General features: G+C 36.4%; 1 protein-coding gene across 7 annotated transcripts in view; it reads right to left on the minus strand.

Annotated features, from left to right (window-relative positions):
- TOX (thymocyte selection associated high mobility group box) overlaps nt 1–23,898 on the minus strand; it is a 221,339-nt gene that overhangs the window by 72,551 nt on the left and 124,890 nt on the right. For all 7 annotated transcript variants that reach the window (XM_080578982.1, XM_080578987.1, XM_080578983.1 and 4 more), the window contains one exon: nt 18,655–18,897. In XM_080578982.1, the coding sequence (XP_080435108.1) occupies nt 18,655–18,897 (243 nt within the window). The remainder of the gene's footprint in view (nt 1–18,654; nt 18,898–23,898) is intronic.

The raw sequence follows: 23,898 nt of genomic DNA on the forward strand, positions 1-23,898 counted from the left end.
CATTGCTGCTGGTCTAGAGAAAACAACAGCACAAACCCTAATTCTGAAATACTTGCCATTCCTTTGAGATATTCTGTAGGACTGCAATTCCTGTTTCTAAACTGCTAAGAATTTCAGATGTCTGTATAATTTTAAGATTTTCACACAAAAATATCCATAAATTAAACCCTCCAGAGGATACAGAATGCTGGAACAGAATACAGTAAGCAATATTGTTACTAAATCATTGTGATCATAAGCGGAAAAGAAACAAACATCTGTTTTTTCTATACGTATGAATGGAAAGAATGGAACATAGTAAAGGAGCATGAAAATATCTCCTTAAGAAGCAGTATTATTAATCCACCAGCTTCAATTGAACAGTCTCTTCATAACACCTTAATACTAATAAGAAAATAAATTATCTGTTTAAATGGAACATTTAGTCTGCATTCAATACAGCCTTGTCATGTTGACACCAGTAAGTTAATAAACAAGTGGGTATTAAATTAGAATACAGGAATAAAATGTAAAACTACTTGAATCATCTGAGGGGAAAATACACATTTTCAATCATCATTTGAAATCGTTAAAAAACTATTAGACAGTAAGATCATAGTAAACATACAACTTCAATATGCTCTAATTCTTTGCAATTTATGAGATTTAAGCAAATATCAGTGAGAGTTTTAATTTGGATCTCCCAACAGCTAGACAGGATTATTGTAATAGTTTTATGTTCAAGTGGGATTCTGCTGTATTAAACTCTTTGTTAAACAAATCAGTCAAGCTTTCTCTCTGGAATTTTAATTTGCACCTTTGTAGAAGATGAGCAGTGTTTCACTTTTAATGTTTGATTATCAGCATGTACTTTAAAGAGGCAAGATCTTACCTCTTATTCTGAGTTTTCTTTCATTTTCACTTGAGCAGAATTACATTTTCGTCCAAAAAAGGTTATTATTGCCTTTAGTAATGTATCTCCTTGAGAGTTTTATTTGCAGTAAAAAAATGTTCTGCAAAAACATTGCCATGTTGTACACTTAACTAAAATCTGTTTCTGTTAGGCTGCCAATGTTTGTAATCATTTCAACTGCAATAGCCACATCCTTTACCCAACAGTAGTCAATAGCAGTGCTCTCAGCAGCTTCACTAGAATCAGTCTGGACACAGAAATACACATCTAAAACTTCTTTGATAAAGCAGCTCACTGCAAGACTATTCAACTTTTTTTGTTGCTACCAGTCTGTCTCATTGTGATTCTTTCCTATCAGGTAGGTAGCACTTAAATGAGTCATCTCAGTTTTTTTTTTTTTTTTTTTTTTAAAAATTTCCTTCTTACTCTAGTTCTAGTCCAGAAATTTGATAAACACTCCTAAACCAAGAAGGACATTTCCATTCCCCTGGCTCCCTGGCCGTTCCTGTGAATTACCACTCCCAGACCCTCATGTGACCTGCACACACACAACCTTGTTGGCCTCACCAGAAAATGCAACATCAGCTCCAGGTTGCACCAAGGACTCTGCACGCATAAGCAGATTAGGATCTACTGATTTCCTGTGCAGAAGCAAAGTTACAGTTGCTTCTCACCCAGGTCTTCATATGGGAGTCAATGGAACTATTTTCATGAGTAAAGTCAAGTCTGAAGTCTTTAAAAGACCTTTATTAAGTTGTGCAAAAACAATTATGTCACTATCTTAAGTCTCATAAAAATGACTAAAAGACTATAAACTAATAATAATTAATCTTTTGAGCGGCTTTACGAGCTACAAAAGCCAGAAATTAAGTTCTTGCCCTAAATAATGCGGAGTATGAGCCAAATCTTTGTTTTTATTATATCCAGATGAATGTTCTGGATGTTCTGGAACGGGCGGGTCTCTTACTCTTTTGATATATTTCTCTCATGTCCTGACCAGACACTCCTAAATCTCAGAAAAATATTGCCAATAAAAGATTAATCACAACTGGTGTATTCACACACACACACACACACACAGAGTTTTGTTGTTCTGGCATTTTCCAAGAAAAACCTCTTCCAAAAATGCCCGTCCAATTCTGGCTGCTGTTGAATGCCTAGAGAATGTCAGTGAAAAATTAAACGTCCCCTCACTGTTGGATGGAAGCCTACGATGAACGCATTTTTAGCATAGAAGCAAGCAGACAATGAATGCTAGGTATGAATATGCAACCAGCACTGACCTTCTCTGAAACACAGTTACCTTATCATATGGAAAGAGAGAAGACAAGTTTATTTCGCTCAAGATGAATCCATGAGATAATTCCCAGTCTTTCCTTTTATTCACCACATACTAGCTAACTGTGTCAAACTTTCTTTCAAAGGTAAAATTTAAGTCCTAGCTAATGTCACTCTTAATTAGATATGAATAATGACATACCTTACATAAGATTTTATTCCTGACTTCAAAAGGAGCTACCTGGGTTTGTTTGGTGTCTTTACTTTGAAGAAAATGTCTTTTATTACTTATTTTAGTACAACACATTAAAATCAAATATCTCCTGTAGCAAAACGATTCAAGTCCCTGGAACTCAAATAATTTTCTAATAAAAAATGCATGAGACAAATAAATGCACTTTATGTTCCACAAGAAAAGGCAGTTTCAACAGGCTAATGCTCAGAGAAAATTCATTTTATCAACCAGCCATTTCATTCTTTGGTGCTGTTACAAGCTCCTTGCAGTTGCTAAGCAACCATAATTCATAGTACCTTTTAATGGATACTCTGCTACTGCTGAGAACATTAAGGTGAAGAGAATAAATGCCTTGGGTGAATCTTGAAATCTTTCATTATGCATGTCATTCTATTTCTGTAATGCTATAATGCTGAAATGTTTCTGTGGCAGGAAACTGAGTTGTAGTAATTGCATATTCCACTCATATATGTTTTGTAAGCAGAGCAGCACGTACTTGTCTAAAATGAGCTATTTCTAACATGATTGAAATTGGACTTTTCTACTTCTAAAGGTAGTAAATAAATCTAAGGGAAAAAAAGAATGAGTCTGGAGTAAAATGTCTTGAAATTTTCAGCAAGAATGACAAAATCCTATGGCATAAATTGAAAGTAATCAAACAGACTTGATTGTAATGCACAGTGGTATGGGAATATATGGTACACTATTGAAAATGCAAAAAACACAATAAAGAAACCATATATCCTGTGAAACTTGCATCTTTTTAAAACAGATGACATTCAAAGACAGATACATGTATGCTAGATCAGGCATCCCTCTCTGTATTATTAAAACAGACCTCAGGTTTCAGCTGAATGCAAGTGATGAATATTACACACATTTCCCACGTTGTTGTTTAGGGCCTTTACTCCTCTTGAGAAATACCTCCTCACACAAGCCGTGGGTACACTGGTATGAATATGATTACACAATTAGGTTTATATTTTGAAAATAAATTGTAAAGACATTATAAGGTAAGATGAAGTGCCCAGATACTTTCAGTGATGAATAGCACTACAAAAACTTTGGATGGATTTGTTTCTATGGGTTCAACCTGCATTTCTGATCCTGATTATCTTCTCTTTCACACCCATGTATACTAGGTGATACACTCTTAAGAAGCAGCTATACTCAGATAAGGTTTGAATTATTTTTTCCCCTGTTTTGAACATTAGATTGAGTTTTGTATTTTATTTATTTTGGAAAAAAATACAATTACCCTTGGAGAGAAACCTTTTAACTTCACTTCCCTCTTTACCTGTCTGGGTTTGTTATTGGAAATACTAAGGGATTATCAATATTTTCAGTTTTCTTCCTCAGCCATTTCCCCCCCTACCAGTGGCTAGTGAGCTCAAACTCATCTTGAAGCTTCATAGGCAGTAAACATGCATGGTTTAGGGTGAACCAGTCAGAAAGCCCTATCTGTTTTGATGCTGGAAGGAAAGGACAGAGCCAAACCTTTTGCTTATCTTACCCAACTGTTGTTGAGTGGTGCTTTGAAATTACCTTTGCTAGTCTGAATTTTTTTTTATGAATGCTGAATTTCTGAATATTTTGAAAAATATGTTTCTTTCATCATATTGAATGAAGATGGAAGATCATTTTCTCTGAATACCCTTTCAAAAACTGTTCCTCAGGCCAGTGATTCAGAAGAAAAAGAGAGGGAAGATGTTGCATGTATGTACACAGATGAAAAGAAGAAGCTAATGCAGGATGGAGTTAAAGACTTCACATCAAGCTACTCTAAAGTAATTGTTCTTGTTGAACAATGTAAGGGGTAACCAACACATGGTAATAACAGGAAAAGTAAGAAAGAGTCAAGAGGTTTCAAATCAGAGATGATGCAAAGTTAAAATAAATGCATAAATAAGTCAAGCCAAATTATTTTTTTCCATTTTTCTTCTTCTCAAGTATTCATACATCTCCACTTCCCACTAAAAGAAAGCATACTTGACTTTTCTTTCCCCCTCTTTGAAAGCATACTTGACTTTTCTTTCCCCCTCTTTTCTTCTCCTTCCCTCTTTAATATTTCTTTTGTTTACTATTAGTGACAGGAAACAAGAATGTATGTTTTCTAACCACCATCTAAAAAACTGATTATTTTGCAGTTAGGAAAATGTTGCCTCCTCTCAAATCAAAAAACATCCACCAAAGTAAAAGGGTGAGACAAAAGAGCAGTGGTTTAGTTGTCTGATTTTCAGAGACTGTTTCACCCTTGTAAATGTAATTTGCTGATGCAAATCACTCATTCCCTTTGCTCAAAACATTTGCTATGCGCTTTTTCATTAGTGGAGTCTGCATGCACCTGAAGAATGCCTGAAAAATTGTCTCTGCTAATGATTCTCCTTGTTCTTTTCTGCTGCTCAGAGGATTGTGATACCACTATTTCCAGCACTATCTACATCCCAGTGAGTCTAAGAAGACAGAATACTGAATCCCTTCTGAATGTTCATATTCACCTTTTCAGGCTAACAAAACTGGAAAAAAATAGTTGATTTCCAAATGCGAATTGGAAATTTCAGTCTCCCAGAAAAACTATTGTTAGATTTCTCAAAATCAATTGATCATGCCTACAAAAAGGCAGGGCCAAATCCAAGGGTGTGTGTCATCTTGAATTAGAATAATGTCTTGGGTACAACAATATGGTGAATGCTAAATATCTTTCAAAAGCCAAATTACTTTTCCTTGAAACATTTACTTGTGAATCAGATACATGCTTACAGTTGATCAAATCTACAATTTCTAAGATTAAGAAAATTTATGCTGTTTTAGTTAATCCCACATTTCCTCTGGTGCAAACTTGCTTTGGTCAATGCATAGCAGTACGATAAAAACTAATATAATAAAATAATGCAAAATTAGTATTTTAAGCTTCATTGTGAAGTAAGAAAGAGGATACTTAATATCATTTATCAAAGTAGGAAGAGAGCAGCAAACTGAGACCTAACCACTGGAAGGTCACAGCCAATAACATTTCTGCAAATAGAAATGGGTTTCAGAAGCATCAAATGCAAATTACTATTTGCTGAAGAATTTTAATAGAGTTCTACGTCACATTATAAAATGTTTAATTGTAACCCCATTTTAATAACACCATCTGATTAAATGAAAAGACGCCTTGCTGATCGCAATTACAATCTGTCAAACTGCATATTTATTTACAGTTTGGTTTCCTAAAACCATAAGATAAAAAAAGGAAACTCTATTCAGCTTGTCAGCAAACTATAATTATTGTGTATCCTTCTGTCAGTTTCTGCATAAAACTTTTGGTTCTAAAATGGATCTAATTATAACTACATCAACATTTTTATAAATGCTTGCTTTCCCTTCTTTTCCTCCCTCCCTCATCAGTGAATTCTTTGTTGCAAACTGAGGAGGAAAACTTCTAAGTCAGTCACACATTTGTTTCTCTATTTTATCTGTTCTATCCTAAGTTATTGTTAGAATACAGAAGACTCTATCCAATGTAAATGTTATTTATGGTTCTGCACCTTCCTAGCACTACACTCGAGCAAAGCCACTGGATTAGGACTCTATTGTTTTTTCTGCTTTGACGTTATTGTCTCGAATATCAGCAGAGAAACTCTTTCCAAGTATATCATGTAGCTCATCTTCTGCAAAGTCTATTTATTGTAATTTATAACCTTTCACAGGAAATAGTTTGCCAGACAAACAAGAAATGAGTCCAAATGTCTGAACTCCAGTGTATGTATCAACCAGTTATAGAAATTACATCTCAAAGAAAGGCCTGTTAAATCATCCAGCCCATCTTCCAGCCATTGCAAGATTTTCCCATACATATATGTTCCAGTGCTTTAACACTACCTGCAGACTATTTGGATGACATTACAGGGCTTTCTCCTTAACCTTCACCCATTGCTTATTTTTATCCCATTACTTGCAGTGACATTCCTTAAGTATCATAAACATCTATTGCTTCAGACTAACTTTCTAAGTAATGGATGGTGATAAATAAGTATCATACTGAAAATATGCACATAAACAATTTCATAAAATAGCACACTATAGCTGAACCTTCAAGAAGAGTTATTTTCTCAGTGTAGGTTACAGGCTAATGCGATCTGGATAATGATTACATGCTAATAAGATTTGGGAAAAGCTGATTATTTTTCTACTGTTTCTTAAATGGTCAAGTCAGCTGTGAACCAAAACAGTCTGAGTTAATATACATCCTCCTGATTATTTATTTCCTAGCTGTTCCATCAACATCTATTACCTATCATTCATTCTTAGATAAATATACATTTTATAAATACATATATAAACACTTGAAAAATAAAAATAAATAAAAGACAGCTGAAAAGAGTAAATGGTCTGTGTTAACCTCCATTGACTGCTGGGTTTTAAGTATACAGTGAAGTAGGTGAAATTTTAAGGTTGAGGAAGTGTACCCAGAGTTTGCCTGAGGAACCTGTGCCACTTCCATTAGAGGAATTCTCTAAAAAATAAGTTAGACAAACATCTGTCAGAAATGACAAACATACAGAGTATTCTGCTTATGGGCAGATGACCTTTTAAAGTCCTCCGTTGGACTAGATTAAGGAGGGAACCTCAAGTTCCTGCTGCACTAATTTCTGTTATTTGGTAAGTAACACAGCATTAACTCTGCAGTGAGCCAAGATCCACGAGGCCAGGTTACACGTGTAACTTTTCCCTCTAGTACAGCTTTGCAGTATGTCTTTAATTATACGATAATCAAAATATAAATTGTTCTAAAACAACACACCATTTTTCCTCTTCAGCCTTGTAACAACTTGCACTACTTTTTAAAATGTTACACACAGAAAATAATTTTAGAATCATGAAGGCAGAGACAACCACTGACAACCACTGACAACCACTTACAACAACAGACCTATAATCTGATGTAATCTGAAGTCTGAATTTTCCCAATTAATATATAAAAAGGAAGTGTCTGCTTTAGGACTATCTCTGTCTCTGCTGAAACTCTGGGAAAGCCCCTGCTAGAGGCGGACAGGATCAACGCTGTACAAGAGCACTTCTGAAAATCACAGTGAGATTTTCAGCCACTAAAGGAGCAATTCAGAGGCAGAAGCCACGAACAGCAAAGTTAGTGCAACAATGCCAGCCACAATTAAAATTACATAGGCCAGGCCCCAGGCTGAGAGCTTTCCTTGCATGTGTTTTCTCCTCGTTGCATTTGTGAAAGCTGATGGCAAGTGAGAAGAAACACGTGTGCTCTGCAACTGGCCTGTAAGGCACGGGATTGGGAGTCTGGGGCCTTGGAGCATCAAAATGTGTGGTAAAACAGATGCTTCATTTCTCCCCAGAGGTCACTGTGTTTCAAGGGCAAGTGAAACCACCTTCATATGTTTTCATTGGCCCTTAGATAAGGCTGTAGTATCACTTTCAGGTTGTGTGATAGCTTAAAGGTCTCAGCTATCATTTTATGCAGACACTATAATTACTTCATATTACATGTGTAACACATGGCTGCTAATTCCTTTCTTTATTATACTTGCAGACTTTTGCTAGTTCTAATATTGAAAGTTATCTCTCACCACATTACCGCCCACCTTTGTATTACTGATCATCACGGATGAAATCAGCTCCTGGTAATACTTTCATTATTATGGGTCCTATAAGGTAGAGTCATCTTCTTCCCCTCCCTTAAGATTTGTCTCTTTCAGCCTTTTTCAGCTTGGGACTCAGCTGTATTTGTATATTGTGCATTACATTTTACTGTTGTTGTTTTTTTTTTTTTAATCAAGTAAATGTCTTTCTATTCTACAATATAATACCTGACAGATATCAGGGGCTGATACTGCAAATACCTATTTGTACCATTATTAGTACATTACCTTCTTAGCTAATTACCAACTACAAAGCACTTCAAGACACAAGAAAGGCCTTACAAAACAGTGAAGTGCTGCTAGCATTTAAAATGCTATGGTTTATCTTTCCTGTGGAGAAAAAAAAATAAAAAAATAAAGTTTTGCCAGTGGTTATTTTACACTGTATACTTTCTGTTCGGCAACTTAAGCTACACTTAATATCCAGATCAGCACTAAGCCTATTGCACTAAACACTTTTTTGCTACTTCGTAAGAAAGAAGAGTACAGTAAAATTCATTAAACTGGGATCCCACGCTTGAGTATTAGGGCATATGTAGGAAACTGAAGCTTAGTTACTGAGTTAATCTCTGAAATTCTTTATGTGTGAATGAAAGTAATCTTAAAGTGTATTAGAAGGAAGTCCCATCTCTGAAGAAAAGAAGAGATGCATCTAGGTCCTGATCCTGTAAATCCCCCATGCACAGGGCTTTTTTGCTAAAGGACCAAAGCATCTAATTTCAAACATTTTTTTCAGTTAAGATAACTTTTATAAGGATGAAGTAAAGGTACCTGTACTCCATTATCACCACTGGTAGAGAAGTAGAATTCTGAAGATGGGATTTGGTGTAGCTTCCTCTGGTCATCCATTAGGTATGCCATATCTCACTTTGGCAACTAGGCTACTTCCTTTATTAACTCAAATAGCAAAGGTACCTATTGTTAAAGTTACTAACTCTCAGGCACTGCAACATCACCCATAACCCAGAGATTTAGTAAAATCTTTCTGTAATGCAACCATTGATTAAATCTGCATTTCAGTAATTTGTCACTAGTTTCAGTCCCTGTTTATCACACAATGTGGATACACATTTGGGGGTCAAGGGCCATGTTGCAGATGTTACATCCTGTCTTTTACATTTCCTTTCCAGCAGAGGGCTTCAATGATTAACAGTGTGACACATATACACACACACACTTTTATATGCTCATACATATATATATATACATGCATATATGTGTATCTATATATATGTACCCTGAGAACTACAGTCCTCACCATCTCCAAGTCAGGGCAGGTGCATAGAGTGCCATGTCACCACTTGTAACATCTCCACCACTGCATGCAACAAGAGACCAAGGAAGGTCTCATCTTTCTCTGTATGTTGGTTCAAAGAGTAATGTTGCATACACTCCAATCATACGCAATAAACTGGAATGTCTTTGTTACCCTGAAAGGGTTAATTTTTGAGGGTTTTGTAATTGAAAGATATGCACAAGCATGTATTAGAGATGTTCCACTCTCCATAAGGCTTATTGATGACCTTACATGCTTTAAGTCCTTTTTTTGCAACTATATTCATCAATGAAATGCACAGAAAACGAATTAAGAACATTCATTTTCATATCTTTACTGTCCGATTTAAAACATGCCATGAATGCAGTTCAAAACAGGTTTGTGACTGAGGCTACATAGACGAGAGCCTCAGTTGTCTGCATTTGGCTGAAATACAGGATTACTCCAGCAGTGGAGGTTAAAGGTTTACATGCTGTCCCTAGAGAATCCCTACATAAGAAAGGACATTTATATAGTGTATCTGTACAGATTTTGTGTTATTGATGGAGGAAACAAATAGACAGACACCAAGCTAAAATGAACCTTTTTGTTACTGAGGTGACTGGGCAGCAATAGAGATCCTTACACTTTAAATATTTCATAGTTGCCTTGAGAAAGAACAAGGAATAAAATAAGAAACGTTATTTTTTGTTTTGTTTTGTTTTCTCCAAATCTCAAAACACTGCCAAGCAGAAACCTTTCTTCCTGCAGTATTATACTTGTTGCTGCAAAAAGTCCTAACGATATTCATGGAATCATAAAACGGCTTGGGTTGGAAGGGACCTTAAAGATCACCCAGTTCCAACCCCCCTGCCATAGGCAAGGATGCTACCCACCAAACCAGGTTTCCCAGGGCCTGTCCTAATTTCAGTTAGGACGGAGTTAATTTTCCTCCTAGCAGCTGGTAGGGTGCTGTGTTTTGGCTTAGGATGAGAAGAGCGCTGATAACATGCTGATGTTTTAATTGTTGCAGAGCAGTGCTTACACCAAGCCAAGGACTTTTCAGCTTCTCGCTCTGTCCTGTCAGCGGGCAGGCTGGGGGTGCAGCAAGAGCTGGGAGGGGACAGGCCCAGGACAGGAACACCTTCAGGGAGGGGGCATTTGCCCATCTTCTCTGGGCAAATCATGTTGATGGAAAACTGAAATAATGACACTTAAGAGTACTGCAAAACCATTAAAACAGTTGAGAAACAGTATGAGACTATTAGTTGAACCTCTTATATTTGTTCAAATCTGAAAAATTAAGAAAGACAAAAATATGATCTTTTTTTTCAAAGTAAATTAAAAAAAAATGCTAAATACTTATGACTCTATGAATTCATGCTCCATTCTAACAGGTAACACCAGCATTAAGCTCTGGGTTGCTGTTGCCCCAGCCTTCAGCACAGTCATGCAGCACAAGTGAACTTCCAGCATGCAAATGACAGACCGAGTTAAAACACTGCAAACCGTACTGGAGTTTCGGCCATAAAACATATCTTTCTACTTCCTGAACAAGATAACACAATGGGCTGAGATGATGAACACTGTACAAATACATGCCGGGTGTGCAGTCTTCTCAACTGCTTCAGCATTTCAAGCAATGCAAATACATCCATTTAAATAATGAAAACAGGTGGAAAGAGAGGCTGTTCCACCTGATGCACAAAACTCTCCTTTTAATCTGCACTGTGGGCTTCTCCTTCCTTTTTGTCTTCACAGAAGCACCTTCTCAGTTTTTGAGAAAGGCATTTCATTTCTATTCCATCTATAGGCCTTAAGATCACTAACTTTTTTTTTTCTTTTTTCCCAGAGACTTAGTCTTCAGAAACATTTCATTATCTTGCTGTTCTCGACAACTACATGCGATGTTAAAAGCAGCAGATTAAAGTCAACAATCTCTGCTGCTGGAACCCCTGAATTTCTGACATTTTCTGAGAGTTATGTTTTCTCTATTTGCATACTCTATTATCTGTTTTGTTTGACACTTGCAGCTATGATGCTGCTTATGCATTAATCACTCCTGTGAGTACTTCACAAGTCAGGTGCTGTATAATCTACCACCCGCAACTGAAGGCTTTCTCTCTGCGCCACATTCATCGTGTCTTAGCCTGTGCCTATGCCACAGGATCTGGTTAAAGAAACAATTAATACTGCTACATGAATTTTGTTTTGTGTTTGTATGAAGCAAATAAAATCCTGTTTAGACAATGGGTAACTGCTATGAAAGAAGTTCACCAAAGCATCTTCTACAGAAGGCAGTTTTCAAAATAAAAATATGCCACCTTGTTATTTCTTGTTGAAATTACACTGAAATTGTTTCCCCACTTAATTTGTGAAATGCATGAGCTACATGGAGTCTCAACAACCATACTCAAATAAGCAGAATGCTGTATTTCTGAACTTAGAGTAAATCAACAGCTTCAGTGTCAGTTTTAAAAATGAGACCTGGAATTATTCAAAAAAAAAAAAAAAAGAAAAAAAGAAAAAAAAAAAAGAAAGAAACAAAGAAAGAAAGAAAGACAGACAGACAGACTGACTGCTGGTCATTTGTGTACTTTTTCCTTTTTTTTTCCTGCGGTAATGAGCCAATGTTTATCTGATCTATCTTTAATGTAAGTTCTTAGTATTTACAGAAAGAAAGGAGCTTTTCCAGGTACTTTAAGATCAGAAAAAAACAAAAAACAAAACAAAACAAAAGCTTATGAAAAACACTAGCCACAAAAATTCTCACAGCACTTCTAGCCCTAGTTGACCTCAAGAAGGCGGAGTCCATTGGTAGCCTGCAACCACAGAGTGGTTGTTACCACTATGCTGTTTTTCCACTGGGAGGAGACAATTGCAGAGGTGCTACCAGCTGGGGTGCTACCCATGGCATCCCCTCTAACATGCATGTGTGTCCTTATGTCTACTGTCCCCAGGGGACACAAGAAAGTTTTGATGCCATGGCTGCAGCTGGAGGGTCATTAGACCAGTCCTAGCTCCATGACATCTTTTTGAGAGATGCCTCATCTTGATTTCAATCCTCAGTTACGGAGAACCTACCACCTCCCACAGTATATTATCTTAATGGTAAATCTCTATCACTGTTAAAAATGTGTGCCTTGTTTCCAGTCTGATTTTATACAGCTGTAATTTGTAGATATGATTTTTTTTTTTTTAGCACAGTGGATAGTCTTCTGATAGGTGATACGCAGTATGCACATATTTACCTGCTGATCAAGTTACATCTCAGTCAGCTCCTCTACGTATCTGTTGCCTTACTGATGACAAAACATACAGCAGACATCAAACATAAGGAATGATAAACGTGATGTCCCAGAGCCCTGGACAGAATAAATCATCATAATTCCAGTGAAGACAATAAAGTCATGCCAACTGACATCAGCTGAAGATTTGGTTGTATGTCCCTACAGTTAGGCTGCTTGACAAAACATGCACTAACTACTGTAACCTTTTGTCGAACAAGGCTTATTTCAGTGAGAAAATCCAGCTTCTAAATTATGTCTAAAAATATATATATATATATATTAAGCAATAAAAAGTTGCTTAACAAGAGAAAAAAATAAATAAATACTTTTACACAAGGTATTCCATGACCTTAGCTTTATGATTTCGTGGTTCTGATGGCAATAATTCACTGCAATAAAATTTGGGGTAGCAGCAGGTCTGTGTAGCATAACAGTAAATTTTGATGTAAACTGAAGACCAGAGCCTGGTAATGAGGCACAAATGTGAAGTATTCACCAGAGACTAAAACTATCTCCTACCACTAGCATGCAATACAAGCTAAGAAAAAATATCCAAGCATGATGCAAATCTCAACACTTAGGTTAGAAGAAGGGACAAATACATTGTTTTGTTATGAAAGTTATTCATTTTGTTCATCAGCAACAAAAAATTTCTGTTTGACTCAGTAGTTTGCACTAATGCTTAAAGGTGACAAAAAAATCAACCATATAGGTCAGCCTCAAGATGAGTCACGAATACTGAATTTAAACTAAAATGTATGAAGCTGTAAAAACAAAATCTCTTAAATACATACCAGCTACAACAACAACCTCCTGTATTGGATTTCTTAGCAACTGTACTATGAATAAGAAATACTAGCTTCATTCCACCTGAGATGAAAAATGAAAAAAAAAAAGTAGCTGTCTGCTTTTCCTCTGTGTTCTATAGTGCCACATTTTGTTTAAGATATTACTCTCTCATGGGTTGCATATCTAAAAAATATAATTCATGAAAAAGTATAATGTAATTGGGCTTTGATGAATGGGGGCAAAATGTTAAATAATTATTCATTGCCTTTATTCTTCTGTCACAGTGTGAAAAAAAAGGCTCTTTATTGCTTTTTTTTTCTTTTTTTTTTTTTTCTATAGAAGGACATAGGCCTTTGTGACATGCATTTTATTCTAAACTAATGTTTCTATTATTCCACATCTGAATAGTTATAGTTGACATCACCTACTCTTTGGTGTCCTCGAAGATCTTTAACTCTAGTCCACTGTTACATATTTTATGCATTACATGAAATAAAATACCTCAAGATTTTGAAAATATTTATTTTAAAAACAGCAATGAAATTGTCTGTAATCACATTTTCTGCTCTGCTTTGAAAGCAGCATTATTCAATATGCCAGTGGTCTTTTCCATAAGAGCAACATATTAGAAATTCATGCTGCTCTAATATATCTGAATTCATTGATGTACTGTACTCCCTATAGACCTAAAGAAACATTTTTACTTCAGTTTCATATGTCCTGCACATTACCTACTGATGTGGTCGTTGTCAAAACAGTTGTACAGTAGCCTTTGAATTCAAAGTGTGCCTTGACTGTATACTAAAAATGACAATAAACCTAAGTATATACATTATGCTGGCTTTTGTTGCCAGCACAAGTAAAGCATTTGGGAAATAAATCCCCTGATTTTATTGCCTTTTAACATCTTTTCCACTTTAAAGTTCAAACCCAGAAATGTGAAGCATTCCAAGAAATTGAAATTGCTTTTATTTCTTTCTTGCAAATTTTCTATAGTATACCATCATGAGCAACATCTTCAAAAAGATTAGCACAAATGTCATAAATGAAAGCATTCCAAAAATAGTGGTTTTTTTTTTTTTTTCCCTGTATATAAAAACAACACTGATTTCATCCCTGGTTTCTTAAGGAAAAAAAGTGACCATAAATGTGACCATTTATAGGATATACTAAGGAAGCTGAAATGTGTATAATTTTGTTGATAAAAAGAACACACAGTAAAATTCATTCTGTACAACACATCCAGAAGCATTTTTACAGATAAATGTACATTCTTATAAGGATGGTATATACATGCATTTATTTGTAAATGTTGAAAAGGTATTTCTTGTGGTTCTTGGAATATTTCAGGAAAATTTATGCAGAGAAGTACTGGTTGGTGAAGACCCAACTGAACCTAACCTACATGGGACTACCTTCAAGTGTAGTACATTGGGAAGGTATCGTTATTCCATCGTATAAAAACAAACATGCCTACAGAGCCATCAAGAGATTTTTATTAAACAGCTATAGCCATATCTCATCGAACACACTTAAGAAGCAGGAATAGAAGTCATGTCCATTTTGAAGAAGGACTTTAAAGAGCTCCCACATGAGCTCCCACTAGAGCTCCACCATGCTAAGGCTGGACCATGTTGCCATACTTATATTCTGCATGAATTCTACAGAATTCTCTGCCCCCAGTAGTCAATACAAATATCAGATATAATGAGCACCTAAAGAAATCTGTATGTGACAGCATAGTATAAATGTATGTGTGTATGTAGGTATATGCCAGTATGTCACCTAAGACGAAAACAGGAATAAATAAACATAGAAGCCAATATATGACCTGACAGCAAAATACTGAGAAAGTGAAATTCTAGCAACTTTTTTTTTTTTTTTTTTTTTTTAATTTTAAAGTACCGGGGGTGCGATAGGAACTTCGATCAATCTAAAAAACTTCAAAGGAGGTTAATTCCGAATTTAAGTGTCAGACAGTAAATGGCAATGGGAAATTTTCATCTCCCAGCATTGTAAAATTTTTCAGAAAGAATTCCCACAGTGTAAAAAATCTGTAAGAAGCTGATCCCTAATAAGAATTCACTGAGCCAGGAGTGGGTTCTTATTGTGTGTGTTTAAGCACTTCCACAGAGGAGAATGCTTACAGAGCTTGGGGTAAATCCTGCAATCCTTACTCAAAGGGATTTCATTTGAAGCTTGGAGAGAGTTCTGTACAGTATGAAACCAAGGGAGTTTTGAAGGATTTTTAGTAGGGCTAAATCCTCAATTTTCAATCTCTCCAAAATAATGGAAATCCTCATCTGAAAACACCTGGTAGTTGAGATGAAAGAGAAATGCTACAGTGTACAAATTATTTTCCAATTTTGTTTTTGAGCTCACTGTGCTTCCTTTCTCTCATTTGGCTAGCATTAATTAATGCTTTGTCTATAAAAAAGCAACTGAAAACCACTCATTGGTTCTAACAGTGACAAAAGGTAGCCATCATTTCTAAAATACAAACAAGAGCTAAAAACTGGCTAAAAGTAAATATGTTGAAATTAAAAAAAATAAAAAGGAACAAATTCAATCAGATGCACATTGCACCGCAGCTGAATTTGTTCCAGTATAAGTAAAATTTGCTGAAGATGTGAAATTAATTGGGGATAGAGAACAGCCAACAGATTAATTTCTAAGAATAATTTTTTCTAAAAATACTCATTAGTGCCCTGAAAAAATGAAGCAAGATATATGGTTTCCAAATACTCTAAGTGATAGCTGATATACTAGAAATTATATGAAACCAAGGGTTTAGATAGATTGGAGAAACTTATGCATTATTTTCTATGTGAGGCAATATAAAAGTGATTTAGGCAAATACTTGTTGAGTAGATCAGAGCTTGGCAATATAGTAAAAAGGAAACTTAGAACTTAGAGATGAGTAATAGCAGGAGAAAAGAGTCATACTAAAGAAGAAATGTTGTAAAGGTTCTGGATTATAAAGAATGCTAAACCTACAAAATCTTGTCTTTCTTAAACAATGGAAGGCCAAAAGGACGATGTAACCATTCTATTCACTGAAGAAGGCATTGAATTCACTGAAGTATTAACTTAAATTATCTCCCTCACGTTAATTCCTCTTGTTATCAAATTCAAATCAGAGGAACCATACTGCAAAACAGTACTTGAGCTGTACAAAATTGTGGTGTTAACATCCTACCAGTTGTACTAATGTGAGATGTAGCTTAATCCCCTTGACAGACAAGACAGCTTGAGCTAAAACTACTGCTAGTTAACAGGCTCTCTTATGTGTAAAGGGGGTGAAAGTTAGGGATAACAGCGGAGTTAGCCCATGATGCTTCAAGGATCATGCTTTATTTATTGAATCAATCCTGAGAAATGACTATTTAAATTTAATGCATATTTCCCTGAGTTCTGATTTTCATTTTTTTCTGACCTACACTAAGTCCCAATAGCAAAAATGTCTAGTTATATTATTATTTATTTATTTATTTGCCCTTGATGCAATAATTTACTGTGATGATCTACAAACTCTCAAGGCCCTTTGTTCAGAGCCAGTTGTGAGAGGTTAATGTGGAACATCAGAGCTTAAAAGAACGCATAGTTTTCAGCCATAACCATGGCTCCAAAGAGGTCAGTCCAATGAAATACTGCTTGTCTTGACTGGAATGTCATGAGCTCCTCTTACTTTGTCAGGTCCTTTCATAGTTATGATCCTGAGAACCCTGTATACTATTTAGCTCATGTTCTTTAATGCATGCTATCAGTTTAGTAGAAATGCAAGTAAAATTCAAAACATTTCCATGAAGAATATTTATATTTCTGCATTAAAATCTTCCTCTCCCCTACCTCCTATTATTGAACATAACCCTGGGGTCAGATTCTGACCTCAAACACAAAGCATGCAACATCCTTGTAAATCAATAACAACTAAGCAGCACTAAGAAGCCAAGACTAGCCCCCTGCAGTACAGCTTGTTGGACATCCTCAAAGGGAATGCAGAGCTCCTTGAAATCAAGGAAGCTTTATTTTAATTAAGTTGCAATCAAGCCCTGTGACAAGGCAGATTTTTTTATGTAAACTAACTGTTTTCCTGCCAGCTCACATCCTCAGTTCCTTGTCCACCACAGCTTTCCCAGCTCGTCTCTGGGACTGTTAGTCTGAGGGTCTAATAGAGAGCTGAGCTCAGATCTCTCAGTCCCCAGACATCTACATGCTGCTCCACATGCTGTCAGATCTCATGCAGGTTCACAGGCCTGCTTTATTAATTTTTTTAGGCAACGTAGTGGAGAGCTAGCAAGATAGAAGCTGTAACAGCCTCAGTGTCTACACATATAGCCTCCCAGATGGGACACAGCTCCCTAAGCTTCTGATTCTCCTGGAGAGAAGCCCAGACAATTGGAAGAGCAAATCCTTAGCTTTGTCTATCTAGGTCTGCAGTTACATCTAGCATAATGCCTGAAGTCATGTCAGCCCCACACAACATCAGGCCCCATCCTCTTCCATGGGATTTTTCACTCTTTGGTTTAGAATTCTATGTCAACATGAAATAACGGCCTCCTCTGTAGAAAGATCTTGTCTGGAGCTGGGATGTAGGACGTATACTAATTATTTGTAGAGTCCACTTGAAAATGTAACATGTAAAGTAGCTCTGCAGTTGTTGCAAGCAATTTAACATTCAAAGAAGTGATTTATAATATCAGGCTTCCCAAGATTACGACCATAATGAATATCTGACAGATTTTATAAGCAAACCGTCCAGTCATTTCAATTGGATTCTGGCTGGCTAAGGACTGGGAACTGTAAAAAGGCTATAAGATTTGGCCTAGAATCAGAAATAACATTTGCTGTTTTCCAAACGTGTGGTAAACAAGAAAGGAGATATTAAATTTTTGTACATCTCTCAGTACATGCAAATTAGAATGGAAAGAGCCTCATAAGAAAAAATACAGAACAACAGCCATCTGGATCCAAATCCTGCTCCAATGAAATCAAAGCCTTGGGCCTGCTTTTGTCATTATTTACATCCTTGTAAGGCAGGGTAATATCAAGGCAGTGGGTATCATCCTGGCTTTGATGAATTCATCTGTAAAACCCCACTGCCTCCAGTGGGAGGAATATTTCAGAGTCAGTAATGATGTAAAAACCAGAGCCAGACCAGCTTACTCCATGACTTCAGTGGTGCAGGAGATGGCCCCAGGTCTGTATATCCACATTTTTATAACTTAAAGCAGTACAGACTAAAGACTAAAAATGCTTACCACAGACAGGGAATTGGAAAGCAGTGTCCCATCTTGGCCAAGCATGTTGGAAACTGTAATTTCGGGTAGATCCATGTTTTGTGGGTGGAATGGAAGGAGGCCGTTGTGGTTCATTGGATGACACAGAGAGTGGTATCCAGACTCCATCTCATTCAAGTGTACCAGTGAGTGGTCAGGCAATGACGGAGGAGTTATAGGAGGTATGTTGAAATCTTCACTTTCAAGACTTGGGCCAGCGAAAGACTGAAAAACAAATATAGAAAGTGCTATGAGTGTCATCTGAATACTGAACAGGAATAATAAAAGTCACACAAAACAAACAAAAAGTGCCCAACTCACATACTTCTAAGCAGGAACTTCAATTTTACAAAAAGGATATTTTAAACACCCATATATTATAACAGTGGAGTTTCACCATTATGTATAGAAGAAAAAATGCCTCTAAGGCATAAAAATCTCTGATACTTTCACAGCTTCCATTAGAAAGAGATTTTTTAAAAAGAAGCTGAATTCAAGCAGATTTCAAGGGTCCTATTAAAATTTTCCAAGAGTGTTCATCTAGCTGAATACCTTTTTCATGGGAATAGTGGAAAAGGGAATGCAATTTATAAAATTTACATTGACTCAAAATGGTTCACAAGACTCCCTGCCACTCAGATCAAGAATTATACAATGAGGAAGAAAGATATCGCTTTTAGGCTTACAGGAGAACCACGCATTTATTTTGCTACAAAGAAAAACAAATAAATACAGAAACAGTACATACTTTGTATGAACATCCTTTATGTTTATAAAAATACATCTATGGTATCTATAAAATACAGATTTTTCCTTTCTTAATCTATAAACTCAACCATACATATGTTTTCAGTCATCTAAATGAGTTTTTCCATAAAGCAACTGTTTAAACTTCTGTTGTCCACTGCCATTAAGTCATCCAATTCAATCTGACCCAAGAAAAAGTCATAGGCAAAGTCAGAGTAATGCACCAAGGAGGATAATTGCTATTATTTATCTACATTCTTCATACAGTAGGTAGGCTCATTTGGGGAATAGTGGTGGGTATGCTTAGATTTCTTAAAGGAAAAAGGTGAGCAGTGTTAGATGCATGATCCAAATCAAGAGTTAAAAAGATCAGTTACAGTTGTTCACTCTGAAAGTCTGCTCTGCTTTTGTGAGAACAGCTATAATCTTCATCTTCTTTTGCAAACTATCACTCTTTGCACATCCTACACCCACAGTGCTCAGATTTATAGCACAGGGAACCTAGCTTCATCCTTCCTGCCCCTTTGTTGCAACATGGCCCTCCTCTGAACACTGCCTTTCTTAACTCTGGGAGTGCAAGGATTTAAATACATTCTGCTTCTGCAAATGATGAAAAGGAGGTCATAATTTCAAAGAGCAGCTATTAGAAGACAGTGTATTCCACAGTATGAGTTTGTAAATGGAGGACAGTATGGTGTATGAATTCATGCAGAAGAACAAGGGAAGAGTCAATGCCCAATTATCAACAAAGGGCTTTTTCATTAGTCATCATAGCAATGCTGTCCTCCCCAATGGCTAAAGTTACTTTTTTTCTGGGTGAGCACAGATATGAAAACTATAAATTGGACCAACAACAAACAATGTTGCATGTTTTCAATGAGCTGCTGAACATAGAAATTAGTCCAGTGCACAATGCCCTGGTTTTGGTTGCTTTGTTTGTTTCCCAACAAATTTTACACCTCTGTTATTATCTCAGTATGAAATGGAACAGGAAGGATAGACTGAAAAGACAGAAGTAAAATTCTAAAGAATGAAACAGGACAACAGAACATGGAGATGAAAAAGTTTGCCAGTGACATCACCATCCTTATTTGTGAGGACTTTGGTTCTGCCCATGCTTTCCAGTTGTATTTCTCTTCTCTGGTACCAGATTTTGCTCTCTCCCTGCCCCTATGCTCTCCTCAATGGACAGTTGGCATGAGTTTTCTGCCATTTCTGCTGTATTTGCCCTTGCTCTTAGAAGCAGAGCCATTGCCAAGGGAGGAAACATATACTTTAAAAATAGATCCTCATGAAATGGGGAAATGGGGAAGGGTTTACCTACAGCAAATGGAACAAGTTTTATTTGCTCAACTACAATGTATAAGTTGTGCAAAACCAAATAAAGTATTATGGACACTGTATGCACTATTTGTTAACTACTATAACATAAGATAGATGATGAAAAAGAAAGGTCTCTAAAGAGACAGATTAAGGTCTAATACGACAATAATAAAACAGTGAGGAACAGAAATGAAGGAAGTGACAACACTCATAATGCTCTTATAGGTGAAAAAAAAAATGTGAAGAGGACATTTTGTGTTCAACACTGTCTTTTCCACTATCCCAAAAGACTGATGGCCTCTCCCATGGCTTTACAGGTACAAAGAAGTGTTAATCTAACATTTGCTTTTTCTCCCTCACTATTCTACAGTGAAAGTACCATGTGCTGTGTCTTTGCTGAATCAATATGTCCCTGCTCAATACCTTCTAGAGGAGGAAAAAGAGATCTGGCCTCCCATTTTCCTGAAGCAAGAGTAGGACAAAACTCTACATTATTCTCTGACCACTTTAACAAGAAGAAGGGACTTCAATTTACATTTGCTGTGGAAGCAAATATTCTTAAACAAACTATTGACAGTCTGGATGTGCCTACACCAATAATACTGAGGTTATTCATCAAATCAGGTATTTATTTCTGCACCTCCAGCTTTTGCTGTAGTTAGATTTAGATATGCTGTTTCAACTATCTTTAATTAGTAACACTTCAAAAATGGTAAAGCAATTGAACTGCCTTTAGGACATTAACTTACTAAAAAGTAAGTAAAATATTATGTCATAAAATTCCACAACCCAAGTTGTGTCATGTGTAACTACATAATTACTTTATATATGTTATATGAAATAAGCATTTTAAATATAGACTAAGCATTTCAAATACAAGGTTGTTCTCTGATTACTTTAAAAAAAATAAATCATACCATGGTTATTGCTTGCAAACCAGTTAGACTGTATTTGATCCCACATCATTGTCAATTACACTTAAGTAAGCTTCTTAAAGTAGTATGAGTAGTACAGTAGAGGCAATAGTAACATGACAAAACAATATATAGTTTGTGTAGGATTAATCATTAACTATAGTAAATACAATTCTATCATGCTATAGTAGTGACTGAAAAAAATAGCCAGTTATAAAGCACTAGTGTTTGCTGTATATTTTATTAATTCAATTAATAAGAAAAAGATGAACTATTTGTCAACTTCAGTAAAGCTAGGCAGAATTCAAGCCATATGCTAATGGAATGGACAGATACTTCAGAGTACCTATGGAGCACACTATTCACCTAACATTTTCCAGGCAAACTGGTATTATGATACTTCGTATATGTATACATTGTTCCTCAGGGAAGCTACTTTAACAGTAACATGACAGTAACATGACAGTGCTCTGGTTTCTCATGTCCAGGAGCATGGTTAAGATGCTTGTAATGACTTGGCACGCTCACACATCAGAAGCCAATGGTCCTATACATGTTTGCAGTAAACCTAACATGTCCCAGAAACAAACATGTTGCAACTGCACATGGAGGGAAGGAGTGAGGAATAGGACATACATTTGGCCTTCCTACAGGAGCTACAAGCTCCAAACATCCACTCCTACAACCCTGCCATCTCTCCCCTTGCCATCAGGAAAGCCTTCTTAAGGATTGTCCTTGGTTGCAACTGGTCCAAAGTGGCAGTGGGCTTTCCTGGAGTGTTATGCCATTATCTTCCCCAAAAAACATCTGAAGGCACAAGCCCTGACCCCAGGTTTTCCCTGCAGCATGAGCTCCTGCTCCCAGGGCAGCCATTATACTTACTGTCTCTACCCCTGGACATTCTTAGAGAATCTCTTCCATCCCAAGCCATTTATCAGGAATTTCAAATGAAAGCCATAATTTACCACCAAAAATATTAGGGATGGTTATACTCCCTGTAACAAATTACAGTTCATAAGTAAAGCTCATATGCATTAATAATAATTGTGGCCTATAGCATCAACTCTCATAGGATTTTCTGGGGCACAAGTAGAAGGATTAGGGTCTTCCCCAGCACTCCTTCTTCCCTTTCCCTTGCCCTTCCCCCCCCCCCTCCTTCCAACATGGAAGTTTTTTTTTTTTTCTTTCATGGTTGGCTTTAGTATCAGCATGATTTTGTGTACTTAGAAAGACATGGAATAGCTCCTTTTCATTCTACTGGTCACTGAAGGACTGTCAAGCTTTTCTTTTCACTTTTGAATCAAAAAGAGTAGCAGTAAATGCTTTATTTACTTTACCACAGAGCTGCCAGGAACTTTGCCAGTGGTTGTACTTTCATATCATGACTGTGGGAGTGACTGAGGTTTTTATCAGCTCTTCAGTTTAGGGGAACTTCCTAGGTCTTTATTACATTCCAGAGAGAAAGTCCTTTGCAGAGTAACATAATAAAAACCACTGCAACACACTGAACAGATACAGGCTTTAATTTGACTTCATAATAAAGAGGATTTTCATTACACCTGAATTTATTACAAGCAGATTTCAGTATATTTCAGGTGGGAGTTACACAGTGGATACCTCAGAACTAACCATCCTTAAATGTGGGCTGTTTACAGACTTGAAACTATGAGTAAACAGTTTGAATCAAGGATGTCTTCTCAAATCTAAAAGACAATGTTCTGTGTTCCAGGTTAAATATCTGTGACATTTCTGCCCCAAATGATGAAAACTTCATAAACCAGATGATCTTTGAGATATCCAGCATGAGATCAAGAGACGCCTATAAGTGCCACCTTAGCCTATAATTTTATGAGAACAGCTTGCCAGAATAAAATGATACAAACACTTAACCCTGATTCACCATCCAACCCAAGTATAAGCTTTTGTTCCTGAACAATGACCTTGTCGGTCTGCTTCAATTTAATTTTTATGCCACTTAGCCTGGCCAAATCCAGAAGTAAGATGGAGAAGAGAGGCAAAAGTGGGGGGTGTAAGGGGAGGTTTTGTATGTCAAAGGTCAGTTCTTTACTTTAGCAACAGTAGGGCAAAACATCCTGGTATGCTAAGAACACCAAGAAAATCTAGTATCTTTATTTTTAAAGAAGCCGAATAGTTATTGTTATCAGAAAAATAAGTTAAATGCTTGCACAACCTGACTGCATAAGTAAAGGAAAATAGAGAGAGGAAATATTTCCTGTTCTCT

The sequence above is a fragment of the Anser brachyrhynchus genome (genome assembly GCF_964034855.1).
Source record: "Anser brachyrhynchus genome assembly, chromosome: 2".
Lineage (NCBI taxonomy): Eukaryota > Metazoa > Chordata > Aves > Anseriformes > Anatidae > Anser > Anser brachyrhynchus.